The sequence below is a fragment of the Abramis brama genome, assembly GCF_963993115.1.
Source record: "Abramis brama genome assembly, chromosome: 2".
NCBI classification, from domain to species: Eukaryota; Metazoa; Chordata; class Actinopteri; order Cypriniformes; family Leuciscidae; genus Abramis; species Abramis brama.
In genome coordinates, this window is record NC_139964.1 from 5632719 (window position 1) to 5655947 (window position 23229).

Genomic DNA, 23229 nt, shown 5'->3' on the forward strand with positions numbered 1-23229 from the left:
ATCATTTCGTGGTTTGAGATTTAAAGATGATGACGACGACGATGAATCGGGGAAAGGTTGGATATGGGCCAATCCGAGTAAACTTAAACTCTTTTTCAAACAATTAACTGCATTCCTGCTGAAGTTGTCATCTACTAAACAAGATATTTCGCATGCCGCTAATACAAAGCAAAAATCTGGCGAGACGCCAACAGTTTTTTTTAATAGGTTCAAGCGTGCGTGGATTGAGGAATCAGCACTTCCGATCGATGATGACAATTGTCTGTTGTTTGTGAACACGTTTCTGAACAACATGCATAGCGAGACTGCACAATTAATTCGACTTACGACAAATAATCTTTTTACGATGTCAGTTGATGACCTTGGCAAACGTTTACGTGAACTTTCATGTGCCGGTGCTTTCGACTCTACAGGGAAACTTCCATTAATGTTGCAAGTTAATTCTGAGCAGGTTACGGCTCCGACTCGTCCGTTCAATAACTCTAAAAAGCCTCTCACTTGCTTCTGCTGTGGCCGTCCTGGGCATATTGCCAAGTTTTGCAGAAGGAGAGTTGGGCTGCAGCAGACTAATGGAAACCAGATGTTTAGGCGCTCTGATGGCTGCGGGCCGAGAGCCCCCTCCTTGCGCTCTTCCGAACAAGAGAGACAGTATCCAACTGCATGGAGGAAACAATGACTGAGGGTGCATACACAGGAGCCTGCCTTTTCAATGATTACATTAAATTATGGTAACAAGTCAAATGTTTTGCCATTCATTGAATTAAATGTTAATCATAAACCATATGCATTTCTCGTCGATTCAGGTGCCAGCGTCTCATCATTATCATCAAACTTTTATGAAGGCCTGATCACTGGAAAGACAATCAGTTCTATCGGGATTGACAACGTTCCAGTAAAATGTGAAATGTCACCACCTTTACCGGTTACTTCTAAGGATGTACCATCATTGTTTAAAATGCATGATTTTGCAATCATACCAAATTCACCATTCTGCCTTTTGGGTCGAGATTTAATGCATAAACTTGGTATGAAATTGGATTTTGATGCTGACTCTCTGACACTTATGTTTCCTGCAGCTTTTTCCATCACAACCGACACAGGAAGTGCTCTTGTCGAGGATTTGCCTGCAACTGTGCTGACACAGGAAATTTCGGGCGTCAACCCTCAATTGTGGGCGGAACACAAGGATGACGTAGGGCTAATTGATGTCCGGCCCTACAGGGCAAATTTGATAACCAATAGGCCTGTGTTTCAAAAACAATACCCGCTTTCAAAGGAAAAAGAGGAGGGAATTGCCCCCCTCATAGAACAGCTATTGGCTCAAGGCATCCTGGTTCGCACTCATTCACCTTATAACACACCAATTAATCCTATCAAAAAGGCAAATGGTTCTTGGCGTTTAACGCAAGACCTGAGAAAAATTAATGATTTGATAAAACCACTTGCACCAATTGTGCCAGATGTACAGACTATAATCAATTCTATTCCTTCAGAACATTCATTTTTTTCTGTTATTGATTTAAGCTCTGCCTTTTTCAGCATTCCTGTGGATCCTGAAACTCAGCCACTGTTTGCGTTTTGTTATCAAAATTGTCAATTCCAATGGACAAGGCTTCCCCAGGGCCTACGAGATAGCCCGGCCGTTTTTGCCGCCGTAGTGCAAGCGACACTGAAAGATGCCAAACTGCCTCCAGAGACTTGTCTGCTCCAGTATGCGGATGACATCCTAGTCACTGGCGCCTCTGCAGAGATGTGTGCTGCTGCCTCCACAATTGTCTGCAATATTCTAGCTGAGGCTGGATTCAAGGCATCCAAAGAGAAACTTCAGTGGGTACAGAGAAAAGTCACCTACTTGGGCCATGAACTGTCACAAGGCCAAGTCCGCCTGTCTGCTGACAGGGTTACAGCCATCGCTGCATTCAAGCACCCATCAACACGGAAGCAAATGCAAAGCTTTCTGGGACTGGTGAATTACTGCAGGCTATGGGTCCCTAACTGCTCCATGTATGATAAAATTCTGCGAGAAGCTACGCTGGGTGATAAAGAGGACATTACATGGACTGCTGAAATGGATCAGGCATTCAGACATTTGAAATCCTCTCTCCTAAGGCCTCCTGCCCTCGGCCTACCATGTTACTCTCGCGAATTTCATCTCTATATACACGAAAGTGGAGGAACGGCCGCGGCAATCCTGGCCCAGGATCATGGTGGTACTTATCGTCCAATAGCCTATTTGTCTAAAACCCTTGATTCAGTGGCCAGGGGTCTCCCTGCCTGCCTGCGTGCAGTGGCTGCTACAGCGATCATGGTACAGGATGCTGAAAAGGTTGTTTTGTCACATCCATTAACTGTACATACTTCTCATCAGGTTGGAGCTATTATGCATAATATTTCTACACAGCATATGACTGCTCAACGCCATTCAGGCTATGAGGCTATATTGTTAACTACTGCTAATTTAACTTTGAAAGTAACCTCTGTTGTTCACGGTCCCACTGTACATTTGCACAGGTTACTGACACAAGGTGAATTTCAGAGTGACGACCACGACTGCCTGACCAGGATCCAGACGTCGACTGCCTGTAGGCCAGATGTATCTACATCTGTCCTAGAGGAGGGACGGAATTGGTATATCGATGGATCCTGCTTTAAGCCAAATGACAGTACATATTTGTGTGGTTATGCTATTGTCGAATTGCCCGATAATGTAATTGAAGCATATTCGCTGCCATATAAATCAGCACAAGTTGCAGAACTAATTGCTCTAACAAGAGCTTGTCAGTTGGCAAAAGGTCAGTGCATTAACATATACACTGACTCCAAATATGCGTACGGCGTAGTCCATGATTTTGCTAAATTGTGGGAGGAAAGAAATTTTAAAACCTCCGATGGAAAACCAATTTCGCATCATAACATTGTGGCCGAGCTGATTAGTGCAGCACAGCAACCATTGAAGCTTGCTGTCATTAAAGTAGCTGGTCATAAGACAGGTGAATCTGATGAAGCCAAAGGAAACAGATTTGCAGATGAAGTAGCGAAATGGGCAGCAAAAGAAACGATATGTAGCCCACATGTAAATGACCAAAGCACTGAAGTGCCAATGATGAATTCGTCATTGACTAATGATTTGGACATAAAGATACTACAAGCGAATCCTACTCAAGATGATTTGAATCATTGGGCAGCCAATGAAGTAAAACCAGATCAAGCCGGTATTCTGAGAGATAAACAAGGTAGAATCGCGCTACCTGCATCCACCATTGTAATGTTGTGCAGGCATTATCATGGTGTATCGCATGTATCGAAAGAGAAAGTGATACAAAATCTGAATCAATCATATTGCATAGCAAACGTTCGAAGGAATGCTTTATTAATATTGGATGCTTGCTTGGTGTGCGCGCGAACAAATCGGCACAAGGCAACCGCCCATGAGGCTTTACCGCATCCCGAACTTCCTTTTCAATATTTACAGATCGATTTTACACACATGCCTCCATGTGGAAATAACAAATATCTGCTTGTGATTATTGATCGATTTTCTAAGTGGCCAGAAGCTTTTCCGTGTGGCAAAGAAAATGCAAAGACGGTAGTAAAGGTTCTTGCAAAAGAAATTATACCGCGCTTTGGCATTCCAACCGTTATAGCAAGCGACAATGGAACTCCGTTTGCTTCTAAAGTCACACAATTATTAGCCAAAGAGCTTAATATTGCTTGGCATTTTCACATTCCCTATCATCCACAGAGCTCAGCGAACGTCGAAAGGACTAACAAAACGATAAAAAAACGTCTTAATAAAGCGTGTCTAGATACGGGCAGAAATTGGGTCGATTTGTTGCCTGCCGTATTGACAGAAATGAGAATGTCTCCATCAGCCACCACAAAAATGTCTCCATTCGAAATTCTCATGGGTAGACCTTTCCCGACCCCTTGGGTCAGAGGTCGCGCTGGCAATTTTTCCACAGGTGACACGGAGGTGATCATCGCAGATTATGTGGATTCCCTTGTTAGAACTTTGAATGGCATAAATGGTGATGTTTCTCTGTCTCTCCCTCTTCCCTCAGAAAAGCCAACTCATCCTTTCGTTCCAGGACAACAGGTGCTGATAAAGTGTCTGAAGCCCACGAAACTTGGGGAACCAAACTATCTGGGGCCTGCCACGGTGATCGCTGTGACGAGGACCGGTGTTCTGACGGACCTCCAGCCGCAGTGGATCCACGCTAGCAGAGTGAAGGCAGCTCCAGCCCAGGGGAACGCATAAGCCTATGCGGAAGTGGACCTCCAGCACTGATCGAAAGGAGAGCGAGGAAGAGAAGTAGACGAAGAACGAGATTGCTGATTGAAATTAGCAATAATTATCATTGAATCCATTAAGCCATGTCTGCAAAGTTGCTATTACACCTGCTCGTGCTGACAAGCATGCTCATTTATACACAAGCCCTTGTTAGCAGTGGTAATGAAACCTGGTTGGCCCACGAAGACGAACCACATGCGTTTGCTTCTAATATGTGGTGGAGGTTAGCCAACTTCACTGCTAAGTCGACAGGAAAAAAGGGTGACTGTTATGTTTGCACGAAAATGCCACAAAGTGCTTCCGGACCTCATGTAAGTGTTAAATCACCAACGACAGAAGAAGACTTGTTCTGTCCTTTATTTCTTAGTAGTATTGGATCGATTGCACCTCAAAATTCAACAGTAAATTGGACTTGTCCTGATCATAGGACACTGACAGTTGCAGTACAGGTACATGTTAAAGTGGCAACTGTAGGTCCTATTCCTGACTCATTGTTCTGTATTGAAAGAAAAATAGGATCTGCAACATTGGGTACAATTCCTGAGAGTAAATGTAAGCAAATATATCGCCGCTGTGAAGTACGAAACATGCCTTGTTGTCTTAGTTGTTTGTCGGGAGAAGGAAAATTTGACTTAGAATTATGTTTAAAAACGTCTTCAAACCCTCTATTTACTATGAATGCTTATGCAACAGCAACTCCTGAGATTCAAGAATTGTGTGATGAGTATTGTGGACTTTATTCGGGTAAAAATTGTAATAGGTATGTTCCATCTGTAAAAGGAACAAGAGCTTTGAGAGATTGGTTCTGGTTATGCGGGCACATGGTTTTCACCTCGTTACCTTTTAATTGGAGTGGACGATGTGCCCTAGTTACTTTAGAAGAATATTCTATGATTATTAGACCACATAGAAATAATAATGTGAGGAACCAAAGAAGCACACGCTCTCTCTCTGACCGCAGTTCAGCTAGTAGTTTGGGAAGAGATAATCCAGTGCCAAAAGAACATCGATTATGGACTGGCATGGAAAGATTCTTTGAAGGAATTTTTCCAACAATAGGAATTAGCAGTCTTCAAATTGAAGTCGAAGTTACAAGATACGAATTGATCTCCTTTATTAAAACTACAAGAGACACTTTAGCTGGTGTCCAAGAAGAACTTAGAGCTCTTCGTTTACTTTCGCTACAAAATCGTCTCGTTTTAGACCAATTAACCGCGGCCAGAGGAGGGGTGTGTGTCATCGTTGGTATCTCCTGTTGCACTTTTGTCCCGGCGAATGACGAAGATGGCCATGTTATAGCTGAAGGAATAAATAATATGACAAGAATTGCTGATGAACTACAAAGAAGAGAAGTGAGTGATAGAAGTGGGTTTGGCGATTGGTTCACAAGTTGGAAACAAATGCTTGTATCTGCTTTAATTCCAATAGGAACGATACTGTTAATCCTTGCATTTATTGTTTGCTGTATTATTCCATTTATTAGAATGTTGATTTATCGTGCTATGAATACTTTTGTATCTTCTCAATATGCTATGATGAACAGAACTGTAAAACCTTAATGATTTTGAAGTAAATGTTTGAATGAAGAATGTTTCAATGTATTATCCTACACATAATGGACATGCTGAGAATGATGTGATATGATAATTATGTTATATGATAATTATCTTATCAAAGGGGCCATTGTTAGAAATGTATTTTCTTTGTCTCAGCTTTGTCCATGTAATAGCTTTGTCCATAGCCTAAGTTGGGTCCAGAAGAAAAGGCTTGGTCTGCACATTCCTTTTGTGTGTACGTAAGGATACATCTGTTTCATGCACCCCAATGTAGAGAGGGGGAGAGAGATGTGTGTTTTCTATGTATTGTGTGTTGCAGAAGCCCTTCGGATCTAAAGGACCTAAAGGAAACTGTATCGGATATTGACCATTTATAGTTATGTTATACAACAGTATATGATACCTATGATGTCATGTATGATTTTATTGGTTAAGATTGTGATACTCCCTATACATTTTCAGTATATATTCTTTGTCTAGAATATTGGGAGCTGAGCTATTTTCCTGAGCTTCCCAGCGCTGGTTTCTTCTTTTCTTTTGTTTTATTCATTCACTACCTAAATAAAGGACGGAAAGAAAAGGCACTTCGTGTTGGAATAAACTTTATTTCTAACAGCAACTGAAAAAAGCACAAATGTAAGAGCATGTCAGAACATCTCAAGGACCCCAAGAACACCTTAGACCCCAGAGGGTTAAATCTATCGTGACAAACCAGTTCTCGGATCTGATTTGAGTCACGATCTGTTTGAGTGTGAGCATCTTGAACTTGAGTTTCATGACTGCACGATTCAACACACGAAGATCTAAAATGGGACGCAACCCCCCCATCCTTTTTTGGAACAATAAAGTAGCGGGTGTAAAACCATGATTCTCTGTCGGGCGAGTACACCTGCTCAATAGCTCCTTTCGCTAATATAGACTCTACTTCTTGCTCCATCACCAAAGCCTGCTCGGGATGAACTAACGTGGGTAGTACCCCATTGTAATGAGGTGGATGAGAACCAAACTGGATTCTGTAACCCTTCTCTATTATCTGCAGGACCCAAGAAGATATTTTCGTCAGATTCTTCCACTCTATTAGAAGATCTACTAAGGGTACTAGTCTCTCGAGACTGGCTTCTGGTGTTAATGTAACAGTCCCTTCGGTACCCTGAAACATACTGACGCAACGTTGAGTTGACGTTGAGCCAAAAGCTCGCTGAAGACCGCTGCGCCCCGAGGCACCAAGGGTGGCGGGGTTGGCAGAACAGTCCCCTGAGGAAGTGAAAAGAGGTGATGAATATGGTTTGTTCCACGATCTACATAGCTCACTATGCAGATTGGGAAAGAATGGAAGCGCTCGTGAGGGAGATGATATATTAGACTGTAAAAAGCGCCCGTCAAGCTTGCTTTTAGGACGAGCGTCGTTTTTCTCTGCTGGCCAGTCAATCTTTAATTTGTCAACAGCACAAGTTATCACCTCCACTAGCTCATCATATGCAGGAGAAGAAGATGGCAAATCTTCTTCTCTCGTGTTTGTGTCACTACCAGCCACGCTCAGTACATCTCTACATCCTCGGAGCTAGAGCACTGAAGCATGGGGCTCTCATCCCGGATGGAAGAAGCCGCAGGTCGGGCTTCCGACAAAGGCAACAGAGCACTGGATCCCTCGGGTAAGGGAGAAGATAAGGCAGAGCCCGCCTCCAACCCCGCCGAGAAATCAATTTGCGAACCCCAGGTCTGCATTCTTCGTGCTGCCTCAGCAGCAGCAGGTCCTGCACCCCGAGGTTCGCAAACCTGACCACTCTCATCAAATAGGGACAGGCGGGAGCGGAGCATGCGGAGCGGGAGACACTCACAATGCTGACAGTCAGCCCCCTCGAAGGCCGACATAGCATGCTCCACTACCAAAAAAACTACACAAAGATCCCCCCCTGTGTATCCCCACCCGTAAGGAAACGAGGGCAGGGAGGAACACACGCCTTGAATAGCTGCACCATGACTTTCAATAGATACGTGACAAACAAACAATAAATATACACAGCAAAAACTCCAGTGTTAAATTAACACTCCTGGGAGTGTATATGAGTCCACACTCAAGAGTGTAAAGTGTTAAAATATGAGTGTTAAATTAACACTCAAGAGTGTTGAAGTTAATGAGATAATTAAGTGATTAATTGAGTGATGATTGAGCATTATTGAAGACACCCGATGTTAACAAGCAGAATCACTGAAGGAGAAAATCTCAAATTGTAAGAAACCGTTATGGCGATCAGTGTTTGCTTTAGTTGGGCTCTTGACCCTTATATTATTACCTTTAGATTTTGTTTGGCTGTTATATCTGAGTTATAACTGCCAGATGAACAAAGAAAAAAGTGATCTGATGGTGTTGGTTATATTAAGACAATCATCATTTGAGCTTGATCACTGAACTCTTTAAGATCCTTATTTCTGACATAGATGTATGTTGTTGATCACAGAATGACTGTGATTCTGCATAAATATCCAGAATTTTAGATATAATACAAAGGATTTCTTAAAAGTTGTTTAAAAAAAAACAACTTTTTTTTAGGCACACACAGACGTCAAGATTCAGTCTATGCATCTCAACAATGGTGACGAGCAGAATATTCAATTAGGAAAAGTAAATTACAAAGACAATTCAGATGATAATTTACTCATACCGCAATGAATGATGGGAGCCATCAATGAGTTGTGATTGGTGGCAGCCACTGCAACATGCTTTATTATTGTCACCATTGTTGAGATTCACAGGCTGATTATTGATGTCTGTGTTTCTAATTAAATTCATTTGAAAGTCTTTTGATCAGAACAATGTTTAGTAAATATTTTGGACTATATGATAAATACTGAAAATCATATGCTGTAGAATCACAGAGCTGCTGTAATTAACAAGTTAAACCAAACTATCTCAATAAGTTTAATTTTTCGGATCACAACATGGTTATGTCAAACATAACCAACACCATCAGATCACATTTTTTCTTTGTTCATCTGACTGTTATAAATCAATAACAGCAGACAAGCAACATTTAAAGTAAACATATAAGGGTCAAGAGCCCAACTAAAGCAAACATTGATCGCCATAACGGTGGCTTACAATTTGTGATTTGTTAACATCAGGTGTCTTCAATAATGCTCAATCATCACTAAATTAATCACTTAATTATCTCATTAACTTTAACACTCTTGAGTGTTAATTTAACATTCATATTTTAACACTTTACACTCTTGAGTGTGGACTCATATACACTCCCAGGAGTGTTAATTTAACACTGGAGTTTTTGCTGTGTACAGACAGTTTTGACATAGAGCGTTTGCTGAGGCACAAAAGCTAGCGCCGGTTGCACCGGATGTGCTTTTATCCTTTCCTGGTCATGACGTCACCCGTCCGTGAAGCTTATTCTTCCTATTGGACTAGTTGACATACGTGCTTCAGACGTAATCACACGGAGGCGTTCCCAAAGCGTCATTGACGCATCGCAAGCCCCCTTGAAAGGGAACTAAATAATTTTTTCATTTGTCTCTTTATTCTATTGTATTTATTTGTGCTATTGTTTGCAATTTGTATATTTGTTCTTATTTTATTACTGACTGTTTACTTGTCTTTCTTTGATAATTTTATAAAAAGTTTAAAATAAAGCCTACCTGTGCTGTGTGTAATCAATATTTCAAACAATTATGAGACAATAATAAAAAAAAAACCTATATGGCAGTTTTTTCCCTGTGGTATCGAAAATGGTATTGAATATCGTTATTTTTCAAGGTATCATATCAAAGTTAGATACGATAACTTTTAATAACACAAAGAAATGAGAACACATCAAATATGAATAATATATGAACATTAAATGCTATTTTAAGAATGTTTTATCTTAACATAACATAATAATATTAATTATATAATTATAACAATCATAATAAGCAGAAGTACACATTATACCTTATTCGGTGTGTGTTCTGCATCAGGCTGAGGTTTAAACTGATCACAGTCCATTTCTGTGCACAACATCGGGAAAGATCAAAATAACTAAAAAGACTACAGTGCACTGATTAAAATGAGTAAAATTTACAACAATTTTTTTTAAAGGGGGTGTGAAATGCTATTTCATGCATACTGAGTTTTTTACACTGTTAAAGAGTTGGATTCCCATGCTAAACATGGACAAAGTTTCAAAAATGAAGTTGTACGTTTGATGGAGTATTTCTGTGCCAAAAATACTTCTTCCGGCTTGTCACAAGTTTCGGAAAGTTTTTTTCGAGTATGGGCATGTGTTACGTCAGATGCAGCGGAATTTCCTTATACGGGTCGTAAGGGCACTTCTCCCGGAAGGGCGTGTGCGCACCCGTAGACCAGAGTGAGAGAGCGAAAACAGGAAAAGGGAGAAGATAAGGCAGAGCCCGTCTCCAACCCCGCCGAGAGATGATCCATTTGCGAACCCCAGGTCTGCATTCTCCGTGCTGCCTCAGCAGCAGCAGGTCCTGCACCCCGAGGTTCGCAAACATGACCACTCTCATCAAATAGGGACAGGAGGTCAAAGTGTCAAAGTATGGGCATGTGTTACGTCAGATGCGGCGGAATTTCCTTATATGGGTCCTAAGGGCACTTCTCCCGGAAGGGCGTGTGCGCACCCGTAGACCAGAGCGAGAGAGCGAAAGCAGGAAAAGGGAGGAGATAAGGCAGAGCCCGTCTCCAACCCCGGCGAGAGATCCATTTGCGAACCCCAGGTCTGCATTCTCCGTGCTGCCTCAGCAGCAGCAGGTCCTGCACCCCGAGGTTCGCAAACATGACCACTCTCATCAAATAGGGACAGGCGGGAGCGGAGTGCCATACTAAGGGCACTTCTCCCGGAAGGGCACGTGCGCACCCGTAGACCAGAGCGAGAGAGCGAAAGCAGTACGCCCATCAAAGCGCTGTGCTCGGCTTTAGGGAAGTATTTGCCAGATTTGCAGATCGTCTAACGCTTAAGGATGGAGCAGTCCCAACGATAAAGGTTCACGGTCGTGTGTTGGAACCGCAGGCGGTGAGTAAAACTGCTTCAAATGTCTGTGTTTTGTTAGCTATCGGCGCGTAAGCACAGCAAGTAAACAACATGATAACGTATCTATGGAGCATGCGATGTACACTCTCAGAAATAGGGGTACAGTAGGAGTCCATTTCTGTCCCCCAAGGTACATATATGTACCTTTTTGAGGGTCAAAAAGGTACATATATGTCCCCCAAGCATTATACCATTTCTTTTAAAGGTTTCTTTATTATACCATTTCTTTCTTTTTTTGGTAATTTTATTTTATTTTTTTTTTATTTTTTTTAAAGGTTTTAATGATACTTTAATCATTTAAGGTAGATTTTAACTTATCACTATATTTGAGTAGCCTTGAAATAAAGGAAATAAAAGTTTTGTAAGTCAATTTACTGATATTAAATCATTATAACACAGCAAAAACTCCAGTGTTAAATGTACTCTCCTGGGAGTTTATTTGGCTCCAGACTCAAGAGTGTTGAAGTTAATGATCTAATTAAGTGATTCAATGAGTGACGATTGACCATTATTGAAGACACCTGATGTTAACAAGCAGAATCACGGAAGGAGAAAATTAAAATTTTTAAGACACCGTTATGGAGATCAGTGTTTGCTTTAGTTGGGCTCTTGACCCTTAAATCATTAACTTTAGAATTTGTTTGGCTGTTGTATCTGAGTTATAACTGCCAGATGAACAAAGAGAAAAGTTGACCAGGTGGTGTTGGTTATCTTTTGACATAATCATAATTTAACCTGAATCATTGAACTCATTTAGAATCCAATCTCAGGCTTAAATGTATATTGTGTCTGGAGTAGGGCTGGGCGATATATCGCACGATATTGTTATGCGCATCTCGTCAGTAAAGCCGGTTCCTTGATTAGTAGTAAATCACCATCACCTGCTTTCAGATGGAGCGGCATTTACTACAAAGAGGCCGTAGTTAACTGACAAGCTGAACCATATCGCATTAATATCGCGGACGTATCGCCAAAGTCTTTTGATCAGAACAATGTTTATTAAATATTTTGAATCATAAGTAAAGTATTAATAATCATAGGCTGAAGAATCACAAAACTGCTGCTAACAAGTTAAACCAAACTATTTCAATAAGTTTCATTTTTCAGATCACAGCATGATTATGTCAAAACATAACCAACACTGTCAGATCACACTTTACTTTATTCATTTAACTGTTATAAATCAATAACAGCAGTCAAACAACAGTGAAAATTAAAGTAATTATGTAAGGTTCAAGAGCCCAACTAAAGCAAACACCCATCACCACAATGGTAACTTACAATTTGTGATTTTCTCCTTCAGTGATTCTGCTTGTTAACATCAGGTGTCTTCAATAATGCTCAATAATCACTTAATTAATCTCTTAATTATCTCATTGACTTTCACACTCTTGAGTGTTAATTTAACACTCATATTTTAACACCTATATTTTTACGCCTGATTCACACCGGACGCCGAAGCGACGCGGAACGGAGGCCGCTTCCTTTCGGCGCCCATGTTAACTAGGGCTGTGCGATATATATCGTGAGATTGTTATGCGCATCTCGTCAGTAAAGCCGGTTCCTTGATTAGTAGTAAATCACCATCACCTGCTTTCAGATGGAGCGGCATTTAGGGCTGAGGAGATAATTAAGTGATTAATTTAGTGATGATTGAGCATTATTGAAGACACCTGATGTTAACAAGCAGAATCACTGACGGAGAAAATCACAAATTGTAAGTTACCATTAAGGTGATGGGTGTTTGCTTTAGTTGGGCTCTAGACCATTATATGTTTACTTTAATATTTACTGTTGTTCGTCTGCTGTTATTGATTTATAACAGTTAAATGAACAAAGTAAAGTGTTATCTTATAGTGTTGGTTATGTTTTGACATAATCATGCTGTAATCTCAAAAAGGAAACTTATTGAGATAGTTTGATTTAACTTGTTAGCAGCAGTTTAGTGATTCTTCAGCCTATGATTATCAGTATTTTACTTATAATTCTAAATATTTAATAAATATTGTTCTGATCAAAAGACATTCAAATAAATTCATTTAAAACACAGACATCAATAATCAGCCTGTGAATCTCAACAATGGTGACAATAATAAAGCATGTTGCAGTGGCTGCCACCAATCACAACTCAATAATGGCTCCCATCATGCATTGCGGTATGAATAAATTATGATCTGAATTGTCTTTGTAATTTACTTTTCCTAATTGAATATTCTGCTCCTCACCATTGTTGAGATGCATAGACTGAATCTTGACATCTGTGTGTGCCTAAAGTAATGATTTTTGTAAAACAACTTTTAAGAAATCCTTTATATTATATCAAAAATTCTGGGTATTTATGCAGATTCACAGTTATGCTGTAACCAACAACATAAATCGAAGTCAGAAAGAAGGATTTTAATGAGTTCAGTGATCAAGTTCAAATGATGATTGTCATAATATAACCAATACCATCAGATCACTTTTTTCTTTGTTCAACTGGTGATTATAATTAAGAAACAACAGACAAACAAAATCTAAAGTTAATAATATATGGGTCAAGAGTCCAACTAAAGCAACCATTGATCGTCATAACGGTAACTTACAATTTGAGATTTTCTCCTTCAGTGATTCTGCTTGTTAACATCAGGTGTCTTCAATAACGTTCAATCATCACTAAATTAATCACTTAATTATATCATTAACTTCAACACTCTTGAGTGTGGACTCATACACTCCCAGGAGTGTTAATTTAAGACAGGAGTGTTTGCTGTGTACAAAGAGCCGTAGTTAACTGACAAGCTGAGCCATATCGCATTAAATATCGCTGGCGATACGTCCGCGATATTGATGTGATTTGGCTCAGCTTGTCAGTTAACTACGGCTCTTTGTAGTAAATGCCGCTCCATCTGAAAGCAGGTGATGGCGATTTACTACTAATCAAGGAACCGGCTTTACTGACGAGATGCGCATAACAATCTCACGATATATATCGCACAGCCCTAATGTTAACCTATGGTGTCGTTCACACCAGACTTCCAGTTTCGGCGTCTGGTCTATTTTTTGCGCGACCGCGAGTGATCCGCGTCCATTCCGGCAGGAAGTCACACCAAGAAACACGAGACATCCGGTCAATTGTCAAAATATAAGCAATTTTCAAATTAAAATACCGCGAGTGACAAATGCGATCATATTTGTGTATCTAAACAGACTAGAAAGATGAAAACAAACAAAGAAAAAACACAACAAAATAGATTTAATAAATTTGAAGAGAGGATGTATATTTCAACGGTATATCTACACTACTACCATATTCTCTCTCTGGCTGCGTGTGTGTCTCGACAACGGATTAATAAAAGAAGTGTACAAACTTCTTGGTTACAGAAACATGGTGTATTCATTTTATGAGGTTATTTACTTACCCATGATGTAAAAAAATAGCTCTGAATAAACAACAACTGAGCAGAAGCGCTTGTCGACCGCCGCGGAGAATACGCGTCTGGTGTGAACAGGCAGGCGCCGGACCGCGCGTGATTTTCTGTTCCGCGTCGCTTCGGCGTCCGGTGTGAACCAGGCGTTACACTCTTGAGTGTGGACTCATATACACTCCCAGCCCCAGGAGTGTTAATTTAACACCGCTCCATCTGAAAGCAGGTGATGGCGATTTACTACTAATGAAGGGAACCGGCTTTACTGACAAAATGCGCATAACAATATCGTGCGATATATCGCCAAGCCCTAGTCTGGAGCCAAATTTAACACTGGAGTTTTTGCTGTGTTATAATGATTTAATATCAGTAAATTGACTTACAAAACTTTTATTTCCTTTATTTTAAGGCTACTCTAATATAGTGATAAGTTAAAATCTACCTTAAATGATTAAGGTATCATTAAAACCTTTAAAAAAAAAACTTTTTTTTTACAAAAAATAAAATAAAATCACTTAGCAGAGGCTGTCTTTTGATATTGTACCTTAACCTTTAAAAGAAACGGTATATATTTGTACCTTTTAATGCTTGGGGACATATATGTACCTTTTTGACCCTCAAAAAGGTACATATATGTACCTTGGGGGACAGAAATGGACTCCTGCTGTACCCCTATTTCTAAAAGAGTGTACATTTGTTTAGCTGGCCACTGTAGGTGTGTGTTTGTTTATTGTAAAACCACTCCAAACAACAATACACAAAGAGTGTGAAAATATGTTGAAATAAATGAATTATTTCATAATAAACCTAGGGGCCGTTCACACAAAGCGCACTTCTTCATTGAAATGCGCTACTATTCCATTGTTTTTCTATGAAAATACTAGTCTGATGTGCAAAACTGTTCCGCTTGCTACTGCTAAGTCACATACAATAATCCATAAACCAATTCATGTCCTCATAAACCACGAGTAAACCAAACAAATGTTGTAAAACTCGCGCATGACATGGTGTTCTAAAAACACTGCGCTCAAGTTAAATTTATTTATACTTTTAAAAAACTCTCGAGACCTTGTGTTTTTCCCCTATTTCACTGCCCATCTCACGTTTTTCTAAGCAAAAACGCGTTCTGTATGTATGCTCGTAATTCTTTAGCTCCGCCCACACGCCTACAGCGCCTCCAGCGCCTCCAGCCGCTCGTATTTTCCGGAAAGACTCGGTACAGCCTATCTTTCTTTTATAAATATAATAAAACTAAAGACTTTTTGGAGATATGAAGGATGCAGTACTAATCTATAGGTACTCAAGATTAACATGAGATTGACTGAAACTGAGTGTTTCACCACCCCTTTAAACATTTTTTTTTTGTATTGCCAACATGGAAGACACTTGATGTTAACAAGCAGAATCACTGAAGGAGAAAACCGTAATTTGAAGTCACCATTATGGTGATCATTGTTTGTTTTAGTTGGGCTCTTGACCTTAAATCATTGACTTTAGATTTTGTTTGGCTGCTGTACCTGAGTTATAACAGCCAGATGAACAAAGAGAAAAGCTGATCTGATGGTTTTGGTTATGTTTTAACATAATCATTATTTCACAATCATTTAACCTGAATCACTGAACTCATATAGAGTCCAATTTACTTGGGAACCTAATTTACCAATTTAGGTTTTTTAAATTATAGCAGCACTGTAGCCTGGTTAAAACCAGACCATTCTCAGTAGTAACTGAGTTATAGTCTGGCAAAGCTCCATAGACAAATCATTTCCAAAGGGGCGTCACCAACGGACGTCGCTCAAATGCCTCTGGGCGCAGTTGGATAGACCTAAAACCAATCAGAGCGATCGTCATCGTGTAAAGCCATATGCTGCGTCCCAATTTGCCTAAGTTACACTACGCCATAAAAGTATGTACTCTTTTTGTGAAGAAAAGGTATTTACTTTTGAATGTGTAGCAAAAAAGTAGGGAAGCTTTGGGACACACTACTTCGTCATCTTTTTTGGACGGATCTGTCGCATGCATCCTGTCACTTAAACTGCCCTGTCAATCATCGTGTCACAGTTAAATTTAATCCTTAATATCCTCTAGATATTAAATCTAATTTAATTTCCTACCGTTTCGGAGAGAAATGTAGTAGCACGTTCATCTGCCAGTGGGTCTTTCATGGAGACTGTCCTCATGTGTTTGCAATTTGAATATAATGCATTTAAAAGTTGAACGGACGTCGCTCAAATGCCTCTGGGCGCAATTGGATAGACCTAAAACCAATCAGAGCGATCGTCATTGTGTAAAGCCTGCCTCAACGTTTCTGATTGGTGCCACGATTTCAACGGCATGGAAATGGGCTTGAATGAGCTCTTTGCCAGACTACTTCTCAAGCAAATCTGAATTTGCCGGAAGTTGTTTGGGTTTTCCCAGGCTAGCAAATTCTGAGTTAGGTTTATATTATTAATTATAGCAGCACTGTTCTTGCACATCATAATATTTTGAACTTTTACAATGTAATCCAAAGTTTTCTTAAACATATCTCACATACAAAAACGTTTTTTTGCTTTTGTTTTAATTTAATTTTTAGACACACAGACATCAATAATCAGCCTGTGAATCTCAACAATGGTGACAATTATAAAGCATATTGCAGTGCATTCTGGGTGCCACCAATCAAAACTCATTCATGGCTGCATGAATAAATAATGAGCTTATGATCAGAGATGATCTGTTTGTCACCATTGCTGAGATTCATAAGTGAATTCTTGATGTGTGTGTGTGCCTAAATAAAAACTTTTTTTTAAAATTAATTTGATCATATTGATTTCATTGAAAAGGCTAAAAATATTATGCTGTACAAGGACAGTACTGCTATAATTAATAATATAAACCTAACTCAGAATTTGGGCTCTATATGAGTTCAGTGATTCAGGTCAAATGATTGTGAAATAATGATTATGTTAAAACACAACCAACACCTCAGTCGACAATCAGAGGCTGTTCTCTTACGAGAGGTCTCTCGTACTGCGTAATTCTTACGCTGCGGGAAAACCTCTTTTCCACGAGATATTGAAGCCAAAAAATTATCCTTACAATTTGTATTATTGCAAAACGCGTTGCAGCAGCATGCGGCCATGGGCGAGACGGCTCGCGTGCCCATTGGCTGCTCTGCGGCAACTGCATCAGCCAACCGAGCGAGGCCTGAGATGACGTCAGGCCAATGAGGGCGCTTCGCGCCCTCCGCGTCATGTCCCGCCGAAACGGGCATGGCTTAGCCCTATAAAGGAAGGCTCGGGACAGCTGATCCCTGATTTTTCATCTCTTCAGAGAAGCTCACGCATCGTTGGATCACGAGAGAAGCCGCGCGCCGTCTGAAGAAGCCTTTCAGCGGGACGAGCCTTCATCTGAAGCTGCTGGCCACGCCGCCTTCTACTGCTGCCGCTCCCGCTGCGCTATCCGGCCCCTATATCCTTTACCTCTCTGTTCTTTGTGTGTGTGTGTTCGCTCCGCGACACACACTCTAAAAGAGCTTGCGTCTTTTTAAAGACGCCTTCCTGCGGCTCGTGCCGAGCCCCACTCAGCGAGGGAGACTGCCATGTTATCTGCGTCTCCTGCCTGGGTGAAGATCATGCAGCGCTCGCGCTCGCCGACGGCGGCTGCCCTCACTGCGAGTTACTGCCTATGGTGACTCTGAGGACTCGCCTGGCAGTCTTCTCCGAGCCTGCACCTCCCGCTGTGCTGCCGTCTAAAGCCTGCCGCATGACGTCAATGCTGCTCGCGCAAACTTTCTCCGCCGCTGGGCAAGCTGCACTACACACGATGGCCACGCTGCAGATATTCCAGGGTGATCTCCTCCGAAAGCTGGATGAGATGGGACCTGACGCTATCTGCCTAACGGAATTAAGAAGCGCTTCAGACCTCACTCTCCGCGCTACTAAGTCTGCTGCACAGGCCATTGGACGATGCATGGCTTCTGTCACCGTTGCTGAGAGACATCTATGGCTGACGCTCACGGAGATGTCTGAGTCTGAGTCGCTTCATCACAGCGTCGACAAGACCGCAGCTCGAGACCCCGCTCTCGCTCGGCTAGCCGCCGCCCCGCTCCGCGTGGGCCACGGCCAAGGATTGCGGTGAAACCGGAAGCCCCGAAACCATCCTAGCACGCCTAGGAAAGCGCCGGTGGTCGAGTCCCGCTGCGGCCGAACTCTCACCAAAGCGCACCGCTGTTTCAGCTCCAGGAATTGTGACTGTTCCAGCGTATCCTGCAGTGTGCAAGCCGGTACAGCTGCCCGCTTGCCTGCACACAAAAGCCGTTTTTACGGCTACCCAGATAAATCCTTTAAAGAGTGTATTTTCTGGTGTCCCGGCCACGGCCGATGGTGCTATAAGTGTAGAGCAGATGCCCACTGTTCAGTGCCCATCCCTACGCACAAGCACAGCCCTTCACATAGGGCCCGCGCTCATAAAATCGACTCAGGTCTATCGCGCATCCAGCATAGTAAACGTGCCCACTGCCCAGTGCCCACAAACACTATGTCCTGCACGCCTCATGGTTTCTGTAAAAACTAAACCTGTGCGCGCTCGCTCTGTTCACATAAACAGCGCGTCCAGTGCAGTAAATGTGCCCGCTCCTCCGCGCCCACACTTACTCACAGACACTCGGTTAAGCACCGCAGCGGGGTTGAGAGCGAGCATTTTGCCCGCTGTGATCAGCGCGCTCCCCGCCTCAAATGTCACAGGCATAACACCCATGTTACAGCACACCGAAGCGCTTCTGTCGCCCAGCGAACAGAGCGCGCTTCGCATCCAGCCCCTAGCCAACCACGCAGATGCGTGGGCAGCGCTTCCAGGGGTTTCGGAGTGGGTGCTAGACATTATAAGAAGAGACTATTCGCTACAGTTTTGTCGACGCCCTCGCCGCTTCACAGCTCGCGTCGAAACTACGGTGAATTCAGAAGTAGCACACCTACTTCGAGCCGAAATATCAAAACTGTTGAGCAAAGGGGCTATAGAGCCTTTATCTCAAGCTCAAAGCGAAGGTGTACAGCAGATACTTCCTGGTACCGAAAAAAGACGGGGGTCTCAAACCCATACTGGATCTAAGACAGCTGAACAAAGCATTGACGAAACGCAGTTTCAAAATGCTCACGACCAGACAAATCCTGGCGCATATTCGCCGAGGAGACTGGTTTATGTCAATAGATCTGAAGGACGCATATTTTCAAATACAGATAGCGTCACGTCACAGGCGATACTTGAGATTCGCCTTCGAGGGCCAGGCTTATCAGTACACAGTCCTGCCGTTCGGTTTGTCCCTAGCACCCCGTACATTTACGAGGTGCATGGACGCAGCGCTCGCACCCCTCAGACTCAGAGGCATACGAGTGCTGAACTATTTGGACGACTGGCTGATTCTAGCTCAATCACGATCAGAGCTCGTGGAGCACAGGACCATTTTACTCGATCACCTCGAGAATCTAGGTCTCAGAGTCAATTGGGCGAAGGGCTCTCTGAACCCCAGTCAAACGATATCGTTTCTGGGCACAGTTTTGGACTCGCAGTCTATGATAGCGCGGCTGTCATCACAGCGCGTTCTAGACATTCAGCGCGCAGCGAGCTTTTTCCGCTGCGGCGCGACCGTCCCGCTCAGAAAATTTCAAAGGATGCTCGGCCTTATGGCCTCAGCATCATCAGTTCTTCAGTTGGGCTTGCTCCGCATGCGCCCTCTGCAGTTCTGGTTGAAAGCGCGGGTACCGCGCAGAGTGTGGGAATCTGGTCAGCTTCGTCTCAAGGTCGATCAGATTTGCCTTTCAGCTCTGAAACCTTGGAAAGCAAACGACTGGTACCAATCAGGTGTAAGCCTGGGGACTTCCTCGAGAGTGAAAGTGGTGTCGACAGATGCCTCCACCTCGGGATGGGGAGCGCTGCTCGAGGGCAGACCGTTCTTCGGCCTATGGTCAGAACGGGAGAAGCTCCAACATATCAACTGTCTGGAAATGTTGGCAGTGGACAACGCGCTGACGCATTTTTGTCCCCAGATAAAGGGCCACCACGTCTTAGTCCGCTCGGACAACATGTCAGTGGTGTCCTACATAAATCGCCAAGGCGGTCTCAGATCCCGAAATTTATACAGGCTGGCGGAACGCCTCCTGGTATGGGCCCAGCACAACCTGCGCTCACTGAGGGCAGTGCACGTGCCCGGGCTACAGAATTTGGGGCCAGACAGACCGTCCAGGAACAACATTCCGGCGAGCGAATGGTCTCTACACCCGCAAACAGTCCTACTGTTGTGGGAGAGATTCGGCAGAGCGGAAGTGGACCTGTTCGCGTCTCACGAAAACGCTCACTGCCCCGTGTTCTTCTCCAAGAGCAAGAGCGCGCTGGCCCAAGCGTGGCCGCGCTGCCCGCTCTATGTTTTTCCCCCCGTCTCCCTCCTGCCTCAGGTGATAGAACGGATCAGGGAAGTAAGATGCTCAGTGCTGCTCGTAGCGCCGCTCTGGAAGAACCAACCGTGGTTCCCAGTTCTGATGCAGTTAGCAGACACTGCCCCATGGCCAGTGCCATTGAGGAGGGACCTCCTCTCTCAGGCCAAAGGGGCGATTTGGCATCCACACCCGGAGCTGTGGTCCCTTCATGTATGGGCGCTCAACGGGTACCCGCTGACATCTCAGAGGGAGTGCTAAATACTATCACTCAGGCTAGAGCTCTGTCTACCAGACGGCTCTATGCCTCGAAGTGGTCAGTATTCTCTGGCTGGTGCACAGCTCAGGGCTTTTCACCCTTCGACTGTGGGGTGATGGAGGTTCTCTCCTTCCTACAAGAGCTGCTGGATAAGGGCAGAGCCCCCTCCACGCTCAAAGTCTATGTGGCGGCCATTTCAGCGTTTTCCAAATCAACGCTCGGTCAGTCAATAGGAAGGAACGATTTAGTCATCCGCTTCCTTAGGGGAGCTAGGAGGCTGAATCCTCCCAGACCCCCCTCAGTCCCTATGTGGGACCTTTCTACGGTGTTGGAAGCCATGAAAGGTGACCCATTCGAGCCTATCCAAACGATTAGCCTCAAACACTTGTCTTTCAAAACAGTGTTTTTGTTGGCTCTCGCTTCAGTGAAGCGCGTAAGTGACCTGCACGCGCTCTCGGTGAGCGCGGCGTGCTTAGAGTTTGGGCCAAGTGACTCAAGAGTCATACTCAAGCCCAGGCATGGTTACGTTCCTAAATCCCTCAACACGCCGTTTCGGGCTCAGGTCATTTCCCTGTCCGCCCTACCGGTGTCGGGCGAGGAAGGAGACACTAGCTTTCTCTGTCCAGTAAGGGCGCTAAGGGCTTATGTGTCTCGTTCGTCTGTTTTCAGACAGACTGAGCAGTTGTTTGTTTCGTTCAGCGGACGTTCCAAGGGACTGGCTGTTTCGAAACAGAGTCTATCCAGATGGATAGTTGACGCCATAGCGCTGGCGTACACTGCCAAGGGCTTACAGTGCCCGTTGGGTGTCAGAGCGCACTCCACGAGAGGCGTGGCCTCTTCGTGGGCTTGGTCTAGCGGGATTTCCTTGCAAGACATATGTATGTCCAGGCTGGGCCTCGCCGTCTACATTTATAAGGTTCTATAACCTAGAGGTTCCCGCCTTACAGGCCAAACTGCTGTCGGTATAGACGAATCAGTACTGTCTGATTAGGACACTGACGTTGTGAGCGCTGTGCGCCGCCGACTGTTTATGCTATGGGCAGTATTGCGTAAGACCCGCCTTTTCTGCATCAGTTCAGGTCAGTTCCGCCCTGTCTGTCATGTTTAACGTTTGCGTCTATGACGCTGCTGCATATGGACAGAGTGATTCCCCTCCTCTTTCCAGGACTCTCTGTGAGTCCCCTGGTGATTGTGCACTGTAATTCCTGGGCTTCGCCTTCAGGTTTATTGGTGTTTTGATCCCAGCACGCACGGCGCTTTGCATTGGGTTCCCACAGCGTAAGAATTACGCAGTACGAGAGACCTCTCGTAAGAGAACGTACTCGGTTACTAACGTAACCTCGGTTCTCTCTAGAAGAGGGAACGAGTACTGCGTATCTTGCCGTGCATGCAACACACTCTGGTTCGCTTCAGCGATGAAAAACCAGGGATCAGCTGTCCCGAGCCTTCCTTTATAGGGCTAAGCCACGCCTGTTTCGGCGGGACGTGACGCGGAGGGCGCGAAGCGCCCTCATTGGCCTGACGTCATCTCAGGCCTCGCTCGGTTGGCTGATGCAGTTGCCGCAGAGCAGCCAATGGGCGCGCAAGCCGTCTCGCCCATGGCCGCGTGCTGCTGCAACGCGTTTTGCAATAATACAAATTATAAGGATAATTTTTTGGCTTCAATATCTCGTGGAAAAGAGGTTTTCCCGCAGCGTAAGAATTACGCAGTACTCGTTCCCTCTTCTAGAGAGAACCGAGGTTACGTTAGTAACCGAGTACGTTTTCCCAATCGTACCCTATACCCTCATTCACTATTCCCTAGTTCACTAATAAAGTCCACTTGAATGAAAAGAAGTGAGTGAATTGAGAAACTGATGAACACCTGATAAGCAGAATCACTGAAGGACAGAGAAAAAAGAACAGAAAAAAGAGAAACACAAAAACTAAAACTGACTTCCAGTAACACTGAGTGTGAAACCAGTTTACGATTATTTCTTTCATATATGTACAAAAGTTCTTGTTGAGAATTAACAGCGATTAGTTAATAATAAAGTTTGTTGTCACCATGATGGAGATCAGTATTTGCTTTAGTTCGTCTCTTGTCCCTGGACTTCTTACCGTTCATATCTCTCTGACTGCTGTAACAGTGAGTTTATAAAACACATTTGTTATGGCAAGAAAAAGTCAAGATGATCAGGTGTTTTTATTCTTTTGTGATGATGTCACAATCATCGTTAACATGTCTGATTGTCAGATTATTCCTCATGAAATTATGGGTATTT

At 43.3% G+C, this 23229-nt stretch overlaps 1 protein-coding gene across 1 annotated transcript in view; it reads right to left on the minus strand.

Annotated features, from left to right (window-relative positions):
• Positions 1–23229, minus strand: part of LOC311077544 (uncharacterized protein) — a 471588-nt gene that overhangs the window by 209533 nt on the left and 238826 nt on the right. The window contains exon 14 of the mRNA XM_084106074.1: positions 9791–9846. Coding sequence (XP_083962200.1) covers positions 9791–9846 — 56 coding nt within the window. The remainder of the gene's footprint in view (positions 1–9790; positions 9847–23229) is intronic.